The following is a 21,825-nucleotide window of genomic DNA, read 5'->3' on the forward strand; positions in this document are numbered from 1 at the left end:
GACAGATATTGACGATGTTCTTTCTCCTCTCAGGTGACACATGAGTATTTATTTGTTCCTCAGTCCCCGAAGGCTCACCCTAATGCTCCAAGGATAGCAGGAGGAGGCGACATTATTATCCTCCTCTCACAGATGAGGAAACAGAGGCTCAGAGTGGGGAAGCGCCTTGTTCACAGTCACACAGCCAGATACAGACAGAACCCGGCCAGGATCAGGCTCTGATAACTCCTATTTTAGTGCCCTTCCCTCCACTTATGATCTTATCCATTAGTTCATTTATTCAACCAATGTTTATTGAGCACTTACTGTGTACCAGCTCTGGTGCTAACTGTGTGGAATACACAAATGCAAAAGACATAACCCCTGCCCACAGGATGCTCACAGGCCCCACTGGTTATGGGGCTTTTGTGCCAATATGAATATAGGGCACCATGTGCGGGTGCTGTGGAGGGGTGGGGCCCCTCAACTCCCACCATAGATGTTTTTGGTTTTTTTCCCCCAAGTGCTGGCAAGTATGTAGAGCAACACAGATGGTTTTTACAAGAGCACTGAGGTGCATGGAGGTCCTGCTGCTTTGCATGGCTTTAAAAAGGTGGGCAAGTAACATCATAACATAATTAACCTAATTCCCTCCCTCTGAGAAGTCAGAAGCCTAAGTGGGTGAGTCAGAGATAATGGGGTCAGCTGAGAACCGGTTGAGCTGGAGGTGTGAACTGGAGGTGTTAGCTGGGTTACAGCGGGGTTGTGCTGTGGGTACCAGTCAGAGGTGCTTGTCTGGAAGAAAAGACAGCATTCTGGTGTTGCCCCTGGTACAAGCGAGGCCTCCTAGTTTCAAAGCACAGTGGCTGACATGTAATAATCCATTCATGTTGATTAGGAAAAAAAAGAGAAAAAGGAGAAAGAAACTAGTTTGGGTTGCCAGATTTAGCACATAAAAATACAGGAGACCCAGTTAAATTTGAATTTCAGATAAATTATAAATAATTGCAATATTGAGGACATACTCTTACTAAATAATTATTCATTGTTTATCTGAAATTCAAATTTAACAAAATGTACTCTATTTTATCTGGCAACTCTGAAACTAATGTAAGAACAATTATTTTAATTACCTCAAAACAAGAAAAATAATTAACCCAAGTGAAGGGAACAAGTGGATGTATTAATACTTTAACATAAATGACATTAAGAGCATCTGAGCTCTAAATACAGACTTTGAATTAAAACAATAATTATGATTAAGTTCTAGTCTTCCTTGGGTCCCAGGGAACAAGCATTCCTGGGCTGTGCAAAAGAGGCCACTCTCCTCCCCCTAGTTCCCAGGCCTCAGGCTTCTGCAAACATGGAGGCCACTCCTGGAAGAAAGGCCTGCGGCCAGGCAGGCCTCTCTGGTCAGTCTCCCCCCAGCACACACCTCCAGCTGCTTCCTTTGGCTGGTCTGGTCACAGATCAACCAGAGTAGGCAGAGGATGCAAGACCCCTGGGACTTTGACCCTTTTCAGGGTCTCAAAGGTACATTTTATCCCCTGAAATGGCCATGTTAAGTGGGGTCTGTTGCCACAGCTGAGCCCCAAGCCCCTAAATCCCCAACCCCACCAGGCTTAAATTTGCATATGGCCTCCTCAGGCTCCTAAGGCCAGTTTAGCATCGTCCTCCACCCATTCATTCTGGGTTTTGCATTTCAGGATTTGGTAAGCAAATGTACCTGAGGCCTGTGGGCAGCTGGGGCTTCCTTGCTGGGCCTGGCGGGGACTGGAGATTGTCTGCTCTCTGGGGAGGTGGGGGGCAATTATTTTCTGGACAGGCTGGAAAAATTGAGGCTGAAGTTGTCTTCCTCATGGAACATTTTCACTGAGGTGTGAACAGCAGACAGAGAGTTAGCCCTCATTTGTGTTGGCTGCAGGGGAGGGACATTTGGCCTCCTTCTTCCTCTACAGCCACCCAGGACTTCAGGGCAGCCCGTCTCAACACCGCAGCACCACAAAATCCCAGGGGAGCTTGAAAGATCTCGATGCCTGGGCTGCCTGAGCAATTTCAGCCAGTGATTCCAGTGACCAGCTCAGGCCAAGCCGTTAGTACACTGTGAGAATTAAAAAACAAACAATAGAACTTGGGCTCCTGCCACCACAGGAAAGAGGGAGTGTGTCGTTGGCTCAGTCCTGCTGGGCCCCCAAGAGTTTTGCCCTTGGACAGGATCCTGGGGAGAGTAGAAATGATCCGGCCCATCTCAAAGAAGCAAGCTCAGGCCAAGGTTGGGAGGAAGGTCCATGAGCGCCGATCAGTGCTGGCGTCCATCAGTCTGTCCAGAGTAGGGCAGTGGAAGGGTTGAAAGGATCGCAGGGAAGCTGAGATGCTCACCCTGGAAGGGAAACAGATCTTGCGCACCACTGGGACTGGCAGTAGGTCTTGTCCCCGGTCCTCAAAAAGGCCTAGAGTCAGGGGAGTGTGCCGGACAGCAGTGAGAAGCAGGCTTGGCCTCAGGATCCTCAGGTTCTCTCCCATTCCAGCTCCAGTTCTCTCTCACGGCTCACAGCTTCCTAGGAAAAGGACAGATTTGTCATTTCTGAGTCCCCCATCTAGGGCTTCCCTAACCTGAGTTCCACCAAGGATCACCCTTACAGGTTCATACACCTTGGGCAGCCCTGAGCAAGTAGCCAGGCCTTTTATAGCCAATGCACAGAAATTGGAAATCTCAAGTTACACCAAAAGCCAGTTAGGGGGTTCATTTCATTACCCAAGGGTCTTTTGCTGCTTGCAAATGTAATCTCCAGTGGGAGGTGATACAAGGGTGTTTGAAACATCATTCCATGTATGAAAGTTCAACAGATATTTGTTTTTTTAGGAAGGGGATAGGGCTGGAGTGGTCTCCGGATGGCTGAGTACAGTTGTACAGAATTTACACTATACAAGGATACAGTGCCATATAAAGGGGGTAGGCGATTCGTAGACTTATGCATGTCTTTGCATGTTCTTTGTAGTTTTCTAGCAGTTGTCAGTCAAGTATCTTACTCTAACAAAATCAGTATATTATGACAATTTTCCAGTGGCTGGTAGTCAGGTTCTCCAGGAAGGAGTGCTATTTTCTTAGTACACAAGGTGCTGCCTGGGCTAGTGTTGACCTTGACTGTGACCAGGAAGGGAAAGGTGGGAGAAGAAGAGGAGTTGGATCAATGAGACCCAGGAGTCACCACAGCATCCCAGAACAGGACAGGCAGTGTCTGCCTTCCAAGGTCATCCTAAGGAATTCCACACCTCAGGGCAGCTGCATTCCTGGATCCGGCTGGGATGAGGTCTGTAGGTGAGCCAAACTGTCTCAGAAGTGGAGAGCAGAGGGAAGTGGAGTGGGCAGGGAGCAGACCTGGATAGGAGAAGCCGAGGAAGAACAGGTGAAAAGAAGGGAGACAAAAGGGAGAATCAGAAGGCCTCATTTCCAAGCCCTACCTCCACCTGCTGTGTGAGTTTGGGCAAGTAACTCGCCCTCTCTAGGAAAATGCAGGAAAACACTTGCGGAGCCCAGAAAAACACTGGGATGTGGACTTGTACATTCCTGGATGATTTTCAAATCTCCATAAATTTCAAATCTATCATTCTGTTGCTTAGACCCTGCAATGACTCCCCAGCACCACATGGGAAGTCCAGCCTCATTAGCCGGTCATTCAAGCCAGCCTGACCAGCTTCCACCACATCTCCAAGTTCACTTCCAGGCCTCTCCGCTACCTCCATCCTTGCAACCGCAGTTAACTGCTTGCATAGACTATTTCCTTGTTCTGGGCCATCCCATGTGCCTGGAATACCTTCCCACACCCCCATCCTCAGTCTGACTAACTTCTGCTCCTCTTCCACACCTCCACCAGGTTCCCTGAGATCCCCAAGCTAACAGAGTGAATTAGCTGCCTCTCCTCTGTGCTTCTCTTCCATAGTAATCCAGTGGTTCTCAAACTCCAGCGTGCATCAGTCATCTGGTGGACCATGCACAATACACACTGCTGGGCCACAGCCCCGTTTCTTATTCAGCAGGTGCAGGGTGAGCCCAAGAATCGGCATTCCTAAAAGCTCCTAGGAGGAGCCACGCATTCAGATACCCTCTCTCTGCTCCTTTGTCTTGTGCCCCAGCCTACACACTGCCTGGGACCCTCCCAAATGTCCCATACAGGCCTGGGCACTGGTCATAAGGTCCTGACATGTCTTTGTTACCAGAATCACACAGGACGCTTCCACATTCAGCCTCTCATTTAAGTCCTAAATAACCATGGGTTGAAGGCAGGGCCGATGTTATAGAGAGAAACTGAAACTCCCACTGAGTAACTTGCCAGAATGGAGAAACCAGTGCTAACCTCTGTGACTTCTGACTCCCACTCCAGTGCTCCTACCACCCTCATAGGCTGTGTCACTGAGTTGGAACATCAGGACACTGGTGACAGACAACCTGGATTGGGATCCTGGCTCTGCCACCTACCAACTGTGTGACTTTGGGCATATTACTTAACCTCTCTGTGCCATGGTGCTGGGCACATAAGTACTATGTAAACTGTAGCTATTATTATTACACTCACATTGTAATGGGGGAAATTACACAGAAACTCAAAGAAAAGGATCTCTTATGGTGGAAACGGCATCTCACAGACTTGGTAGGAATTAGGAGGATTTGGGGGCAAGATGGGGTCCTCCTTCTCCACTTGTAGCCTGTAGGCAGCCTCTCAATTTCTCAGTCTGTCTCTTCACTTTGAGGCCAGTGACACAATTCAGAGTCAGATGACCACTGAACTCTTACTGGAGGAGAGCCAAGGCTAGCAGAGGAAAGCTAGGCTGATACGTACACCCACCCACACTCCAGGAGAAGAGCAAGTCTGGCATCACTGCTGGTCCTAGAATGAAAGGGGCCTGGAGCAGACTTAACCCAGCCTGCAGCCTAAATACAGCTATCCCAGCCAACGCATAGCCCCATGAAAGAGAAACACAAATGTTTGTCCTTGTAATCCACTGAGATTTGGGGGATTGTTTGTTATGCAACGTTATAATAGCAGCAATAACTGACTAATACAATTTGCATCAGAGTATGAATTTCGACCTCTGATTAAAAAGCAATACTGATTAGTGTGTGGGACATCTACACTTTAGCTTTTGTTCTAGCCTCTCTCTGCTTGTCAGCAGGGATATCAGCTGGGGACTCGAAGTTTGCACAGGACTAGCCCATGGATGTGACAGTAGTTGTAGTTTGGGAGGAAATGAGCAGGTTTCTCCTCTTCCTGAATCACTCCCCGCTTCTCTATCCCTAACATTTTTGAGCTTCTCTTTTCTACCCCTTACCCCAGCCTTTGGAATTGCTTAAGACCATCAGTTGGTAAATTGCCACCTCCAGGCAGGCTCATCATCTGTTCTGTGAAAGAACGCAGCAGACAACCACCTGCCTGGTGCAGGAGGTGTGACCCAATGACAACAGTGCTTCCCACAGTTTATGAATGTTGTCTTGTTTGTTTCTGTCACAGCCTGTTTCTTTGTAAAGCACCTTCATTCCCAGAAGGTTTGTCGACCAAAGTGGCTCTTGCTGAATTTGACAGTTCCTGCTTCTCTGCTGCAGTGGGAAGAGAGCTGGCCCTGGAATCAAGGAACTGGAGCCTGGGCTTGGCCTCCAGATAGTGCTCCTAGCCCCAGGGAGGCTCCCCACACCCACCGCAGACCTGCCTGGCTTCCCACGACCGAACTTGAGCATGAGCTCCTAGAGACAGAGATAAGGACACTCAAAGGTCAGGAAAGCATTGGGGCTGGAGATCAAGAATGAGTGAGAAGAATCCCAGGCTGGGATTGTTGATCCCATGAACCCAGGGACCTCTAGCTGCCATCCTGCACGGTCCCTTACCTACCTGTCATCCAGAAAGAACATGTGGTTTGTTCCACTTCCTGCAGCAGCTCTGAGAATCTCCTCCTACCATACTGCTTCCCACCACTCACCAAGTGCATTGCTTAGACTTCGAGGTGGGTCTTTGGCCACCAGGTGAGCCTCTGACCCTTGTCTGTCTGATAAATCCCTGTGCTCATCCAGGGACCCCACTTGGGACAAGAACAACCAGGAAGGATGTTGCTCAGAATGATTAGAGGTTTCTCTGACCAACAAAGACTTGAAGCAAATTAAATAGCAGTGTGGGTCTGTTCCATTCAGAGAATACTGTGTTGCCCAGGCCAGACTGCAACTCCCGAGCTCAAGCAATCCTCCCGCCTCAGCCTCCCAAATAGCTGGGACTACAGGCACATGCCACCATGCCTGGCCAATTCAGAGAATACACTGATAACCCAATGAAATAATTGTAAATAATACCTGGCTTGGTTTGAATTTGAGGCTGTCATTTGAATTTGTGAGTGTGTTTGTATACCTGCATGAGCCTTTAATTAAAATATGATGACTCAGTAAAAAAAAATTAAAACTTGGTTTAGGTGAGGCTTAGAGCCACCGTGACTGGCCTGTCTAGTTTTGTTTTTAAGTAGCATCTCTTCAGAAGCAGAGAGGCAACCAGCTAACCTCTGGGAATTATGTAAACATAACATCTACTTATTGTGAGCTATTACACATGCTGCATTCTATGAGGCAATTTACATCATTGATCACATTAAACTCTCACAACTTTGTGAAGTGGTATCATCCCCATTTTACAGGAAATGGAGGCTCAGGGAGAGCAAGTGTCCCAACCATGATCCCTGAGTGGAGTTGTGGCAGAACAGGAATTTTATGTCGGATGTGTCTGTTCCAAAGCCCAACCTCCCACCCCTCCACTACTCCTCTACTCTCCCCTCCATTCCTCAGAATCTCCCTGAACACAGTTCCCAAAGCTGCTCCTCTCCGTGGGATTTAAGGAACATTAGTCATTCTCACTGCACTTTGCCGCTTGGTTTTTTGGATCGCAGATGTCTTGGGAAACCTTTTCTGGTGCCACTTGTCTTTTGCTTGTTCTTCTTGAAGACCTTATTCACCCAGTTTGAGTCTTCAGCAGGGCTCTCCCTAGGCAAAGAGATTAAGTGGTTCATTATGGGCCTGGCCTGGGCCCTCCAACATCCGGGCCTGCTCAGCTCCGCAAGTGGGCACACCCGTGCTATGGTTCTCAACCCTGGCTGAGCATTGGATTTCCCAGCAAACTTTTAAAAATATAATCGATGAATATTTATCTAAGTAACATCATGTCCATGAGTCAACTGAAACTCAGACTTTTATACAGTTATACGTAAATTTAAAAAGGTTTAAATTATGTGAACAAAATGCATAACTTATGCCTAAGCTCAAAATTGTTAAATTCATACAAACTCTTTCAAAAAGTTTTATGGTTAAAATTATACTTAATGTGGGAAGCAGGTAAATTCTAATACGCTTGATGTGAGAGAGAGTGCAAACATTAAAAGCAAGAATGCCTCGGGCCCTGCTCTCTCAATACCTGCAGCTGTGGTCATGGAGAAACCCAGCCACTGCCAGAGTGGTCCCAAGGCAGGGAGGGATCAGAGGAGGCTGGGGTTGTGGGGAGAAATACCCTCGACCCAATTTCTGATCTCCTGCGGTGCCTCCCCCACTGCCAGTACAAACGGCATTCAGCCAGCAAGGGAGCCTGGGTAATGTGGTCCTCAGGGATGTTTTAAAAAAATGCAGATCCCCAGGCCCTCTCATAGTTATTGCAAAGATACAATGGAGTGTATGTTGCACAACCCAGACACTTGATGTGCATAATAAAAAAGATTTTCTGGGGACAGTCTACAGTCTAGGACTATCAGGTCATTATGAGGCTAATAGAAAATAGTTCGAGTAAGGAAGGCCTTTGATAGAGATCCTTAATTCATGCCATGCAGGAGCTGCCTAAGGCTGGGAGGTAGGATGCCTGCAGGCCTTCTTGAACGGTGGTATCACCGGAGAATAAAATATGAGGGCAGGGGATGCGCATTCTCACACTGCACTCAGAGAAGGAGCATTCCCAGCGTGCAGGAGAAGAGAATGACATCAACACGGACAGGCTCCTTCCCCACACACTGCCCTCACTGAACAAGAGAAGGCGGCTTTGTGAGACGTAAAGGGGTGGACCTGTAATCACACAATCACACACACCAGAAAAGGATCCCAGGGTTCCTGGGGCAGCTAAGGTGGTGGAAGATATGGCTTAGCCGGGCTCCCTTCTCCTGCCCAAAGGAAAGAACGTGCTCCATGGAGAAACTTACATGACATAAGGCTTGCTGACGGTTTCCTTCACATGAACCAGAGGCACGGCGCTTTTTGGATTTGAAGAGACAAGAGGAGCTACAGCTAAAAGTAAAAATATAGGAAACGAGAGGGAGATGGGGAGGGGGGATATGGAGTCATTTTTGAAATAGCAATAGTAAGTAAATGAGAAGGTTTAAAAACAGCAAAGAACTCTCTTGTCCTCAAATTCTCATCTTTACAACCAGAGTCATGCTGTGAGACTTGACTGAGATGCAGGCCTGCGGCATCTGTGGAGGGGCTGACTCGGACCCTTGGTGGAACATTAGAAACAACTCCCAGGGAAAGTGCAGTGGCTCACGCCTGTAATCCGGCACTTTGGGAGGCAAAGATGGGTGGATCACTTGAGGCCAGAAGTTCGAGACCAGCCTGGCCAACATGGTGAAACCCTGTCTCTACTAAAAATACAAAAATTAGCTGGGTGTGGTGGTGCGTGCTTGTAATCCCAGCTACGTGGGAGGCTGAGGCAGGGGAATCACCTGAGCCCCAAAGGTTGAGAGTGTAGTGAGCTGGGAGTGGGATACTGTCTCAAAAAAAAAAAGAAGGAAAAGAAAAAAATAGCGCCCTCACAGAAAGCAGTGTGTTAGGGAAGGTTTTCAGGAAAATCCCCTGGAGGGGGCTGGACTTTCCATCACATGCTTCATGTAATGCTTTTTGCTTGTTTCTTGGAACAGAGTATTAATAGTTTCACAACCGTTGCTCTTAAGTGAGCTCTTTGCATGTTTCTAATGAGTATGGGGGTACATAATATATGAAGGTTAATATGTAATTATGTATTATATATAAATAAAAGTAATATAAAGTATATGTAGGTTCCTCTGAAGTTATTTTGTTAGAGGCCTGTTGTATGTCCCTAACTCTCCCAAATCTATTCACATTGAGGCTTGTCCTTCTGTTTTTGGATTTTCCTAGGGCTTTTAACAATTTTCCTGTTCCCCAACGCCACCAATGGCCATCATTAAATGACTGATACTACTAAACTCTAGGGCAGGGGTGTCCAGTCTTTCGGCTTCCCTGGGCCACACTAGAAGAAGAATTGTCCTGGGCCACACAGAAGATACATTAACAGTAATGATAGCTGATGAGCTTAAAAAAAAAAAAAATCCAAAAAAAATCTCACAATGTTTTAAGAAAGTTTATGAATTTTTTATAGACTGGTGCATTCAGAGCCGTCCTGGGACGCGCATTGGATAAGCTTGCTCTAGGGCGTCTCAGCTCTGCCTAACTCGCATAGATGGCCTAGGATGTCACCGTTGAGGCTCAGTTGTAGGCTATAACATGGTTTCTCAATCTCAGTACATGCTATTGACACTAAGAGTTAGTGCTTTTTACAGAGGCTATTCTGTGAATTACAGGGTATTTTTCAGTGTCCCCAGCCTCTAACCACTAGGTGACAACCAAATGTCTGCAGACATTGCTAAATGTCTCCTGGAGACAAAATCACTTCCAGTGGAGAATCACTAGACTATATATGCCCTCTATCCACCCCCAATATGAGTGAAGATGCCAACTTGGGGCCCAGGATTGCTCAGGTACGTGAAGATGGCCACCTTCATGCACAGGTATGATTAATGTAAAATAAATGTTTTGCATTCAACAGGAAATAAGAGAGCAGGTAAAACACTATGACCTATTTTCTGACTCTTTTTTTTTTTTTTCTGAGACGGAGTCTCACTCTGTTGCCCAGGCTGGAGTGCAGTGGCAAGATCTCTACTCACTGCCACCTCTGCCTCCCTGGTTCAAGTGATTCTCCTGCCTCAGCCTCTTGAGTAGCTGGGACTGCAGGTACCTGCCACCATGCCCCACTAATTTTTTGTTTTTTAGTAGAGATGGGGTTTCACCACGTTGGCTAGGCTGGTCTCGAACTCCTGACTGAAAGTGATTTGCCCGCCTCTGCCTCTCAAAGGCATGAGCCACAGCCTAATTTTCTTAATGGCCTTTTGTTTCTGTCTCATTAAAAGAGTCAAAGTAAACCTGTTCCAAAGAAAGGGCATCTCTGCCAACTTGGGGCTAATTCCCAGAGGAGGAGACATTGCCGATCTGTGACGTTTACTGTAATAGCTCTGGAAATTTGGCTGAGGACCATGAGCACCCTACAATCTGGCTTCAGTCCCTCATCTGGGTCTCTGTCCCTCTGTCCCCACCCAGACCATCCATGGTGGCCACACACATGTCCTCTCCTTCCTAAAGTACCTTGAAAGTACCCTGCACATCCCTGCACTGCAACTGAGCGTCTTAAATAAACAAAATCGGAAATGCTCTTTCTACTCCATCCCATATATCCCACAAACCATGATGTTCAAAATCCTGCCCATTTAAACTCACCTGTCACCTCCAAGAAGCTTTTCATACTCCCCCTGATCTCCTGCGGTGCCTCCCCCACTGCCAGTACAAACGGCATTCAGCCAGCAAGGGAGCTTGGAGGATCTTATTCTCTACGAATACCCTCCAACACTGTGTTTTTGTTAGTTATATAGTACTTAATACTTCCGTTTTGTTTTGTTTTTTTTTAATGGATTTTCACTCTTGTTGGCCAGGCTGGAGTGCAATGGAGCAATCTCGGCTCCCTGTAACCTCCAGCTCCTGGGTTCAAGTGATTATCCTACCTCAGCCTCCCAAGTAGCTGGGATTACAGGCATGCACCACCATGCCTGGTTAATTTTTGTATTTGGTAGAGATGGGGTTTCACCATGTTGATCAGGCTGGTCTTGAATGCCTGTCCTCAGGTGATCCACTCACCTTGGCCTTCCAAAGTGCTGGGATTACAGTTGTGAGTAACCACACCCAGGCCCTGACTGTATTTTTGAGGTTAGTATCCGTGTTATCTCCTCTGCTGAAAGGGAGATTTCCTGAGTAAGGAATTGAGAACAGTTTATCTTTGCAGCCTATATAGTGGTGCTTCTGAAATCATCTGTAGTAGTAAGGAACCAGTTTTTAAAAAATTTCTTTGTAGTCTAACAAACTCGTACTTTTGTGAAATACAATGCAAATAAATTAGTAAAAAATGGTCAAGCTCCAGGATGTTGTGGCAATACCTTAGTGCTACAAACATTTCTAAGTGATTACTCTTAATTTCTGCATTCACTCCGTGGTGGGCTAGTAACACACAGTTGAGGGCTGGATTGGTCTGCAGACCACTCTTTGAGTAGCATTGCCCAGCACAGCAGGTTTCACAGTAAAAATCTACTGGCCCAGTGGTCTCAAATGTGAGCAGGCAAAAAAATCACCTGGAGAGCTTGTAAAAAAGACAGGTGGGCCCCACCTCCAAAGTTGGTGATTTAGTAGGTCTGCAATAGGACCTGAGGATTATGATTTCTAACAAGTTCCCAGGTGATGCTTTTGCTGCGGGTGGGGGGACCACACTTTGAGAAGCACTGCACCAAGGGAATGAACCAATGTCCTTTATACTGCCCCCTTGTGGCGGAATGTCCTCATAATGAACAGAGGCGCTGAAGCTCACTGCTAACTTCATCCATGCACCCCTAGAAAAGCAGTTATCGGCCCTGGTGTCCTTGCTCTCTTGCCGAGGGGCTCCAGGAATGAGAAAGCCATAAGAAGCCAAAAGGGTCCATACCTTGGGGCTGTTCTGGGCCTAGTTCCTCCACAGGTGGCTGAGCAGAGAAGGCTGAAAAAGAACCTCGGGGCGGTGTTTGAGGTGCCCCCACAGTTGAAGGCCCCAGGGATGGCCTGGGTGAAGTGAGTGCCTGAGAGTGTGGGGATCTGGGTGGTGATCCAGATGGTTGTACCTGCTGCTGAGGTGACACAGGTGACAGTCCAGGTGGTGTGGTGGGCAGTGATGAGCCAGGTGTGGAGCTGGGTGGCTTGTGCACAGCTGGGAATGATACAGGTGGCATGTTAGTTGGAGAAAGTGGCGTTGAAGAGGCCAGTGGCTGCGCAGGTGGCTGCTCAAGTGGAGAGACTGGTGCTGAAACAGGTGACTCGCATGTGGATTCAAGTGTCTGCACAGGTGGGGACACAGGCGGACTGTGGCCGCCCCTTCCATCCCGTTTGGGAACCCACTCCGTGTGAGGTCGTGGGGCTCCTTCCAGACTGGCCTGCTGTGCTTGAAGGCTTGGTTGACTGCGTTCAGGGCACTCATTGCCAAGGGCGAGTTCTATCTGGCAGTACACTTCCACCCGGGGGAAAATCACTCTCTTGGAGGGAGAATTAAGATAAACAGCATCTAGGAGAAACAACAGCATGGGGTGTTACTCAGCCCAGGCAGCAGCATGGCTTTTGCGAAAATGGTTTCTTGAGTTATTTTCCTAAACAGGATCAGTGCTTTTCAAAGGTCTTTCTGTACTTACTTGAATTTATCGTGAGTGAAAACAAACGTGATGGTTCCTGGCACTTACGGTGTAGTGTGGGGGAGCAGGCGTTGCCCACCCAAATCATCTAGAGTTTCAGCTGAGGCAAGTGCAGGAAGAGAGGAGTGTGGTGCTGTGAGAGACGGCAGGTCATCTGAGGGACTGGCAGTGAGCAGAGATATGAAGGGCACGTGGCCCAGGATGGTCAGGGCGGGGTGGTGAGGGTGTTTCAGCAGAGGGAACAGCACACACAAAGGCCACAAAGTTTGAGGACACTCCAGGTGGTGGGGGCCTGAAAGGTCAGTGTGGGGTGAGGGGACCATGCTGGGGGAGGAGGCTGAGGAGGCAGCAGGGGCCAGACCATGTCAGGGCTGTAGGCAGCAGCTAAGATCCTTGGTTTTCATGGCAAGCATTATTGTAGCACGACTTTTAGGCAGGGGAGGCAACCAGCTGAGGCTGGTTCTGAGAAGGTCACTGTGGTTGTAAGACTCTTGAGAAAGGTAAAAGGGTTGCTTGAGTCTGAAGCTGAAGCTTCAGTGAGCCATGATTGCGCCACTACACTCCAGCTTGGGTGACAGAGTGAGACCCTGTCTCAAAAACGATGGGTGGGGGAGGGGCATTTATCTAGACCATACAACAGCCCTTAAATAAGAAAACAAATAATTCAGTTTTTAAAATGTGTAAAAGAGCCAACTGAAAGGGCTCTCGATGGCCAAAGCTGGAACAATTTGAGGAAAAAGATAAAGTAGTATTGAATAATAACCCAAAGTATAACATAACCGTGAATCTATACTGATATAAACATATGATTACCTAAGTAAGTAAATCAGGGAGAAGAGAGAAAGCTCCCCTGCAGAAGAATTCTAAATAATTTGTGTAGATACTTGACCCTTTAGGGAGTAGAGCATAACTTCTCACTCCTTAAGTATGAGCTGTGCACAGTGACTTTCTTCTAAAGACTGCAGTAAGGATAGAGGGAGAAAGAGTACTTTACAATGGAGAAACCCAATGGACGCTACCTCAGTCAGGTGGTCACAGTCAACATCAGCAGGGATACGTCACGTTGGCAGCATGTGCCTGTGAGGTAATGCAATGTGAATGGCACCTTACCTCTGTGGTCTCCTCCCCAGAATTCACAACCCCAGCCTAATCATGAGAAAAACATCAGACAAACCCCAACTGAGGGACATTCTACAAAATACCTGACCGATAGTCAACTCTGTCAAGGTCATCAAGAATAAGAAAAATCTCTGTAATCCCAGCACTTTGGGAGGCTGAGGCGGGTGGATCACGAGGTCAGGAGATCAAGACCATCCTGGCTAACATGGTGAAACCCCGTCTCTACTAAAAATACAAAAAACTAGCCGGGCATGGTGGCGGATGCCTATAGTCCCAGCTACTCGGGAGGCTGAGGCAGGAGAATGGCGTGAACCCAGGAGGCGGAGCTTGCAGTGAGCTGAGATCACACCACTGCACTCCAGCCTGGGCGACAGAATGAGACTCTGTCTCAAAAAAAAAAAAAAGAATAAGAAAAGTCTGAGAAACTGTTATAGGCAAGAGGAACCCTAGGAGATGTGACAATGAAATGTAATATGATCCCTGGGTGAGGGTTCTTGGAACAGAAAAACGAATTAGGTAAAAACTAAGAAAACCTGAATAAGCAATGGCTCTTACTTAAAAATATATCAAGACTGGTTCGTAAGTTGTAACAAATGTACTGGACTGAATACCATGGTATGTATGTATCATTCTGTAACATATAACAGATGTGAAACAAACACCCTGTATTATTTTCACAAGTTATCCATAAATCTAAAACTACCCTAAAAACACAAAGCTTATTAAGAGTCTAGGTGAGAAATGTGCAAAAGAGTGGAACGAATGCTTCACCAAAGAAGATCTATGGCAGGCAAATAGGCAAATGAAAAGATGCTCAAAGTCATTAGTCATTAGGGGAATGCAAATTAAAACCACAATATGTTACTGACATGCACCTCTTAGAAGGGCTAGAATGAAACATTCTGAGCGTTAATTAAAAAGACCAAAAGTTGGCCGGGCACGGTAGCTCAAGCCTGTAATCCCAGCACTTTGGGAGGCTGAGACGGGTGGATCACGAGGTCAGGAGATCGAGACCATCCTGGCTAACCCGGTGAAACCCTGTCTCTACTACAAAATACAAAAAAAACTAGCCGGGCGAGGTGTTGGGCGCCTGTAGTCCCAGCTACCCGGGAGGCTGAAGCAGGAGAATGGCGTGAACCCAGGAGGCGGAGCTTGCAGTGAGCCGAGATCTGGCCACCGCACTCCAGCCTGGGCAACAGAGCAAGACTCCGTCTCAAAAAAAAAAAAAAAAAAAAGACCAAAAGTTTTGGAGGAATGGGAATGCTCATCCACTGTTGGTAGGAATGAAACATGGTACAACTGCTTTGGAAAACCATTTGGCAGTTTATTAAAAAGTCAAACATGTATTCTGGTTATATATCCAAAAGAATTGAAATAGCATCTGGAAGAGACATGTATACATCCATGGGCACTGCAGCATTATCCACAATAGCCGAAAGATGGAAGCAACCCCAGTGTCCCTTGTCAGATGGATGGACAAAGAAAACGTGGAATATATTTAGCTTTAAAAAGGAAGAAAATCGGCCGGGCGCAGGGGCTCACATTTGTAATCACAGCACTTTGGGAGGCCAAGGCGGGCGGATCATGAGGTCAGGAGATCGAGACCATCCTGGCCAAATGGTGAAACCCCATCTCTACTAAAAACACAAAAATTAGCTGGACGTGGTGGCATGTACCTGTAGTCTCAGGTACTTAGGAAGCTGAGGCTGGAGAATCGCTTGAACCCAGGAGGCATAGGTTGCAATGAGCCGAGATCGTGCCACTGCCTGGGCAACAGAGCGAGACTCCGTCTCAAAAAAGGAAGAAAATCCTGTCACATGCTACAGCTGCAACATGGATGAACCTTGAGGCCATTATGTTAGGTGAAATAAGCCAGTCACAAAAAGACAAATACCACATGATTCCATTTATATGAGGTACCTAGTGTATTCAAAACCATCAGCATAGAAAGTGGAATGGCGGTTGCTGGGGGCTGGAGGAAGACAAAAGGGGGAGTTGTTGATCAATGTGTGTAAAGGTTCAGTTTTGCAAGATGAAAACATTCTAGAGATCTGCTGCACAACAATATGAACATAGTTAACACAACTGAACTACGTGCTTAAAATTTGTTATGTGTTTTTTTACCACGATTAAAATATTTGTGGATGTATGTTAAACATGCATGTACGACGCAATCCCGTCATTCCATTTCTAGGTATTTACCCAAGAGAAATGAAAGCATATGTCCACACCAAGACTCATGTATGAGTGTTCACAGCAGCTTTATCCATAATAGCCCAAATCTGGAAATGACCTAAATGTCCATCAACAGGGGAATGGGTAAATGGGCTGTGGCATATGCATACAGTGGTATATTCAACTCTTTTGGTAGGTGAGCTGTGGTACATTCATACAGTGGCACGGAACGTAATAAGGAACAAACTATTTATACATTCAACAACATGGATGAATCTCAAAATAATTATGCAGAGTGAAATAATTCAGATTTTAAAAAAGAGTTCACATTGTAGTGAATTAATCTGTGATGGCAGAAAGCAGATCGGGGTTGCTTGGGAAAGGCAGGGGGTGAGGGAAGGTGGGAGGGATCATGAAAGGGCATGAGGAAATTTTGGGGATGACGAATTATTCACTATCTTAATTGTGGTGATGGTTTCACAGGGGTGTGTGTGTGTGTGTGTGTGTGTGTGTGTGTGTACAGAGAGGGAGACACTTACCAAACTGTGAGAGGGAAGAAGGGAGTCGGGGAGGAAGGCGGAAAAGAGGTTTGGCCAGGCATGCCTGAATGCCGGATGGATATTTTAGACATGGCATCCTCTGAGCTCCAACCTCACTCAGCACCCACGTTCATACATCTGTGTGGGGAATGCGGATTTTCAAGCACGCCAGCGTGCACTGCCCTTCCCTTTGGCAGGAGGCTGCTGCCAGGATGGGTCGAGTGTAGAGAGAGTGGCTTGCCTGGCAGCAGGAATAATTAATTCTCCTCCCTTGGGAGGGAGGAAAAAGAGGTTGTGAGAATGTGAGCTGAGAAATGGAGGGTGACACCTTTTGGGGTATAGTTTCCTACTGGAGGTGACCCCCCACCCAGAAAGCAGCCTGAGGGAGGCCAGGCGGACTCCCATTTTCTGTTCCCAGATGGCAGGTAGGGATAAGGGTGTGGCTCTGGAGACCAACTGCAATTTCTCAGTATGTGTCAGTAGTTCCTGTTCACATCTGATGCAGGGAGAAAAATCCACTCCCACCAAATCCAAGAGGACTGAGGTGGTGGAGGTGAAATCTGTGCTGAAAAAGCCGTGCCGTACACTGGCAAATTGGAAGAGGAAGCAAAAATAGTTGGTAGTCAGCACGAGACCATTTCTCCCTTAGGAGTTGTATCTGTTCCTACTTGGAGTGATTCCAGGGCCATTGAAGAAACCTGCCCCATCCATATACTGGCTCAATTTTGGGGGCGGATTCCTGAAGTGCCACCATCAGGTTTCACCCTGCAGTAGGCTGGACTGACCGTGGCTAGGACTCAGCACGTCTCATGAGAGCTACCATTTATTTGAGCATTGTGCTAAGGTCTTGTGGCTTCGCTCCTTTAATCTTCGAAATAAAACCATAAGGTTCCATGATTAGGCCCCTTTTACAGATGAGGAGACTGAGGCCCCAGGAGATTAATTACCTGCTCAAGATCACACAGTTAGTAGGTGTCAGGAGCTAGGATCTAAACCCCCTTTTTCATAGGTTAGGAAACCAAGCCTTAGAGAGGGGAAGCGATTATCCGGAGGTCACACAGCTATGGGTGAGGTGGGGGCCTAGAGCTACTTGCCTCTAGAGCCCAGGTTTTCTCCATCCTGCTCTCCTATCTGTCCAGCCTGTCCACCCCCCTTGTTGGGAGAAAGGACCCAGGAGAAAGCAGAGACAGGATAAGGGGAGTTTGGGAAGCAGGAAGGAATTTTGAAGAAGGGAAAAATAAGTGAACACCTCCTAGGAAGAAAATCTCATCCAACCCCTTAATCTCACCCACAGAGTATTTTTTAAAGCTACATACACAAAAAGTTTACCACAGAATTACTCATAATCACAAACATTTGGAAACTCAAAGGAATGATCAAGCAAATTTTTCTGTACAGCTATGATGGAATATTATACAACTGCCAAAAAAGACAGTCACAAAGACGTGTGGCAACAAGGAAAATGCTTCTGATGTAACATTAGGTAAACCCTTTGATCTAGTGATCCTTTTTTCTGAAAATAATTGATTCTAAATATGGCAAAGCTTTTGTTGATTTCTTTCTTTTTTTAAAGACAGGGTCTTGCCTGTAATCCCAGCACTTTGGGAAGCCCAGAAGGGTGGATCATGAGGTCAGGAGATCGAGACCATCCTGGATAACACAGTGAAACCCCATCTCTACTACAAAAATACAAAAAACTAGCCGGGTGTGGTGGCGGGCGCCTGTAGTCCCAGCTACTCGGGAGGCTGAGGCAGGAGAATGGCGTGAACCCAGGAGGCGGAGCTTGTGGTGAGCTGAGATCCGGCCACTGCACTCCAGCCTGGGCGACAGAGCGAGACTCCTTCTCAAAAAAAAAAAAAAAAAGATGGGTCTCACTCTGTCGCCCAGAGTGGAGTGCCGTGGTGCAGTCATGGCTTGCTGCCGCCTTGACCTCAAGTAGCTTGGGCTATAAGCATGTGCCACCATACCCAGTTAATTGTTTAATTTCTTGTAGAGATGGGAGTCTCACAATTGCCCAGGCTGGTCTCAAATTCCTGGGCTCAAGTGATCCTCCTGCCTTGGCTTCCTAAAGTGCTGAGATTACAGGCATGAGCCACCACATCCAGTCTTGTTCATTTCTTGTAACAAAGATGTTTGCCATGGAGTTAGCACATAAAAGACATGTCATTGGAATTATTTCTTCCACCCTGATAAAGCACAGAGAATATATAGGTGGAGGGACCACCATTTCAAACCTACACAGGGCAAAGGCTCTTCTCTGTGATTTGCTGGTCACTCAGAGTCTTACGCAAATATAAACTAGTGACATCCAGTTCTACCTTAATAATGCAATTTTACTGGAAAGAGAATAAAGTGGAAGAGAATGAAATGACATGAAAATGGAATTCTCCAGGGAGATCTGAACTCTGGATTTCCTAAATAGAGTTTTTACATTCATAAACATACATGTACAACTGTCCTAGACACTGTGCCCTTAGTTAACCCCAAAGCCCCCTTTACATGGAGATCCTATTTTCTAGACCCAGCGGTCTGGGCTGGGTGATGCAGCCTGTTAGATCCCCACCCCCATTTCCAGCTCTCCCAGGTGAAGGGCATCTCCAGGTCACAAATTTGGGGGGAATACCCCTCCACTCAGCCCTTCTACGGTTTGAACTGTCCCTACCCTCCAACACTGCCCTTGCCTGGGGCCCCACCGGTACTTACTCAGTCGCCTCAAGTACAAAACTGCATCCTCGTACCCTCGGTAGTAGTAATCGTGCAGGATCTGGGGCGGGGCACCGGGAGAATAACCAAGGCTGCGGTGATGAAGGAAGCCACAGTTCCCCTGACCCAGGGCTGCTACTCCCATTGCTCTTGAACTTTATTTGATGGACTTTTCAAAACATACCCATCCAGTGTCCCATCCCTCACTATCTACTAAGAAGAATTGGGGAGCAATTCCTGGTCACATGCCCCAGTGATGCTGCGTTCATGAGTGACACTATTCATGGTGGATCCTCAGCCTCCCCTGGGCAGGAAAGTGTTGGGTGCTCATGGCAGAACCAGATGAGGTGCATTGGGGCCATATGAAGAGCAAAGTTTGGAGCCTGAGTTCAGGTCTCTGGGCTGCCCCTTATTGGCTGTGTTGCTCTCACCTCTCACAGCCTCAATTTCTTCATCTACAAAATGGGGACAGCAATAATATTGGTCACAGAGGATGCTAGAGGATTACATGAGGTATTACCCACAAAGCCTTTTCTGTAAAGGGCCAGATAGTAAATACTTATTTTGGGCTTTGCTGGCCACATGCAGTCTCTGCCTAATGTTCTTTTTCTTTTTCTTCTTTTTTTCCCCCATAACTCTCTAAAAATGGAAACCCCTTTCTTAGCTCACAGGCTGTACAAAAACAAGCCATAGGCTGGATATGGCCCGTGGGCTGCAGTTTGCCGACCCTTGCTTTGGTACATGAGCTGTCTGAGTGGAAGGGTTCAGTTAATATTTCTATCAGCACTTCTGACATCATCTCGCTTTACAGGGGAGAACATTGAAGCCGGAAGAGCTTAAGGCACTTGTTCAAGGTCACATAGCTAGTTAGAAGCAAGGCCAGTAGGCAGGTCTAGGAGGAAGTTTAAGGGATCATTTGAGGGGAGGAGACTCAGATGGAACTTGAGTGGGCCCCAGTGGCTCTCTAACCCCACCCCTAGTCCCTGGTACCTTCCCCTACTCCCCAGACCCCTCCTGCCTCTCACCACCAGGTCCGGGGGGAACAATGCATGGGTCATCCTGGCGATGTTCTCCAGGGAGAACTGGAAGGAGCAGTTGAACATGCGAAAGTCGTGGAAGATGGCGGGGCAGTCCCGGGGACAGATGTCCTGCTGCCCACTGAAGGTGGAGATGGTGATGGCGTCGGTCCAGAAGGCGCAGGGCTGCATGCCTGTGAAGCCCCCATCAATGTACCTCTGTGTGGGGCAGAGTGAGAAATGCTCACCTGGGGCCAGAGTTCTCAGCCCCACTCGGAGTACCTCAAAATGGCCCATAGGACATGGTACCAGCTTCAAGGGCCCATCAAGGAAGGTCCAGAAGACCCTTCGGGATAAGCCTGGAGATGGAGGTCCTGGTGGGTGTGTGGTGTGCCCCTGGTCACTTGGTGAGTCCACACTGGCCTCTGGACTCCCAGCCTGGTGCTCTGTCCTGCACTGATCCTCCCTCCGCTATCTTAGTGGTGCTGAGACTGGGGCTCCCAGGGCTCGTGTGCAGGGGACCCATACTCTGGGTAAAGCAGGAGACGTGCCCCTCTGCCACAGCCCCACCACCTGTTCACCCACAAGCCCCGTCCTTTCTGGGGCTTCTGTTTTCTCACCTATGAATGAAGGATGATAAATACTGAGGCTCTAACTCTCAGGCTGGCTGACGTGCAATACGGGCTCCATCTACTACCTGAATCCTAGTCTCTGGCCCTAACTTTCTCTGCATATAAAATGAGGAAGGGGCATGAGCTAGACCATCACTACTCAGAGTGTGGCCCACCCACCAGCAGCATGGGCAGCACCTGAGGCTGGTTAGGAGCGGATCCTCAGGCCCTGCCGCAGATCGCCTGGATCAGAACTTGTGTAGTTTTACGAGACCCCGAGTGATTCACGGGCACATTAAAGTCTGTAAGGCCCTGGCCTAAAGGGCTTCAGAAAACATCCTCATCATTTGAGGTTCCAGGTCCCAGCTCTTCAGGGTCCACATCCTCTGTTACGAGAAGTCTGGGAAAGCCTGCCAAGCCTATGGAGCCTTGATTTGCCGGGCTCGGCAGTGGGTAGGCGGATCCAGAGAGGAGCCCACCCCAGCTGGAGAAGTTCATCTTAAAGACCCAGAAAGCCATCTACATTGGGAATTCTGAGTAACAACACGAGAAATTCTCCAACTCTAGGTCCTCCCACTACATTCTGAGACCACCCTCCTGCTCCCCCAGGTGTGAGTCACAGGGACCCGAGGTCCCCTGGATCCCGGTTCACCCCTCACCATGCTGGAGCACTCACCACACCGCGGTAAGTCGGGGGGATGAGGCCGCAGTACACAGGGACGAAGCAGCTGCAGTATAGGGCCTGTATGGAGAGAACAGGGCTGAGATGCCGGAGGCCCAGGGGGCGGGGTGGGGACGGCTCGTCTGTCCGCTGCTGGGCCATCCACCACCAGGCCGGACCTCCTTAAATCCTAAGTGAAGGTGCCGCATTGGGAAGCAAAGCTCCGAGTTCAATTCCTGGCCTGGTCCTCACTAATGGGGTCCTTGGTAACCTACTTGGTCCGTCTGGCCCTGACATCCCAGCATTAAAGTGGGAGGGGGTCCTCAATAGCTTCAGGGTTCCTTCTGATGCTGAACTTTCATGAATCCAGTGGGATTCAACAACCACTAATGTGTGTCAGCAAAGGAGGCTGAGAGGCCCACCCTTGGGAGTGCTCTACAGGGGGGAGTGAGCAAGTGGGTGACGGT

The 21,825-nt window shown here is 47.9% G+C and overlaps 1 protein-coding gene across 8 annotated transcripts in view; it reads right to left on the bottom strand.

Annotated features, from left to right (window-relative positions):
• Window positions 1–275: 275 nt before the first annotated feature.
• PNPLA1 (patatin like domain 1, omega-hydroxyceramide transacylase) overlaps window positions 276–21,825 on the bottom strand; it is a 73,603-nt gene continuing 52,053 nt past the window's right edge. For 4 of the 8 annotated variants that reach the window (XM_045390749.3, XM_015449495.4, XM_065544117.2 and 1 more), the window contains 8 exons: window positions 21,374–21,439; window positions 20,096–20,305; window positions 19,071–19,131; window positions 11,802–12,410; window positions 8,188–8,272; window positions 6,866–6,991; window positions 3,253–3,358; window positions 276–2,537 (listed from right to left, as the gene is read on the bottom strand). In XM_045390749.3, coding sequence (XP_045246684.1) covers window positions 2,487–2,537; window positions 3,253–3,358; window positions 6,866–6,991; window positions 8,188–8,272; window positions 11,802–12,410; window positions 19,071–19,131; window positions 20,096–20,305; window positions 21,374–21,439 — 1,314 coding nt within the window. In that variant the 3' untranslated portion in view covers window positions 276–2,486. Of the gene's footprint in view, window positions 2,538–3,216; window positions 3,359–6,865; window positions 6,992–8,187; window positions 8,273–11,801; window positions 12,411–19,070; window positions 19,132–20,095; window positions 20,306–21,373; window positions 21,440–21,825 lie in introns of those variants that run through there. The other 4 variants (XM_074038241.1, XM_074038239.1, XM_015449496.4 and 1 more) reach the window with 2 other exon arrangements.

This window comes from Macaca fascicularis, chromosome 4, assembly GCF_037993035.2.
Source record: "Macaca fascicularis isolate 582-1 chromosome 4, T2T-MFA8v1.1".
NCBI classification, from domain to species: Eukaryota; Metazoa; Chordata; class Mammalia; order Primates; family Cercopithecidae; genus Macaca; species Macaca fascicularis.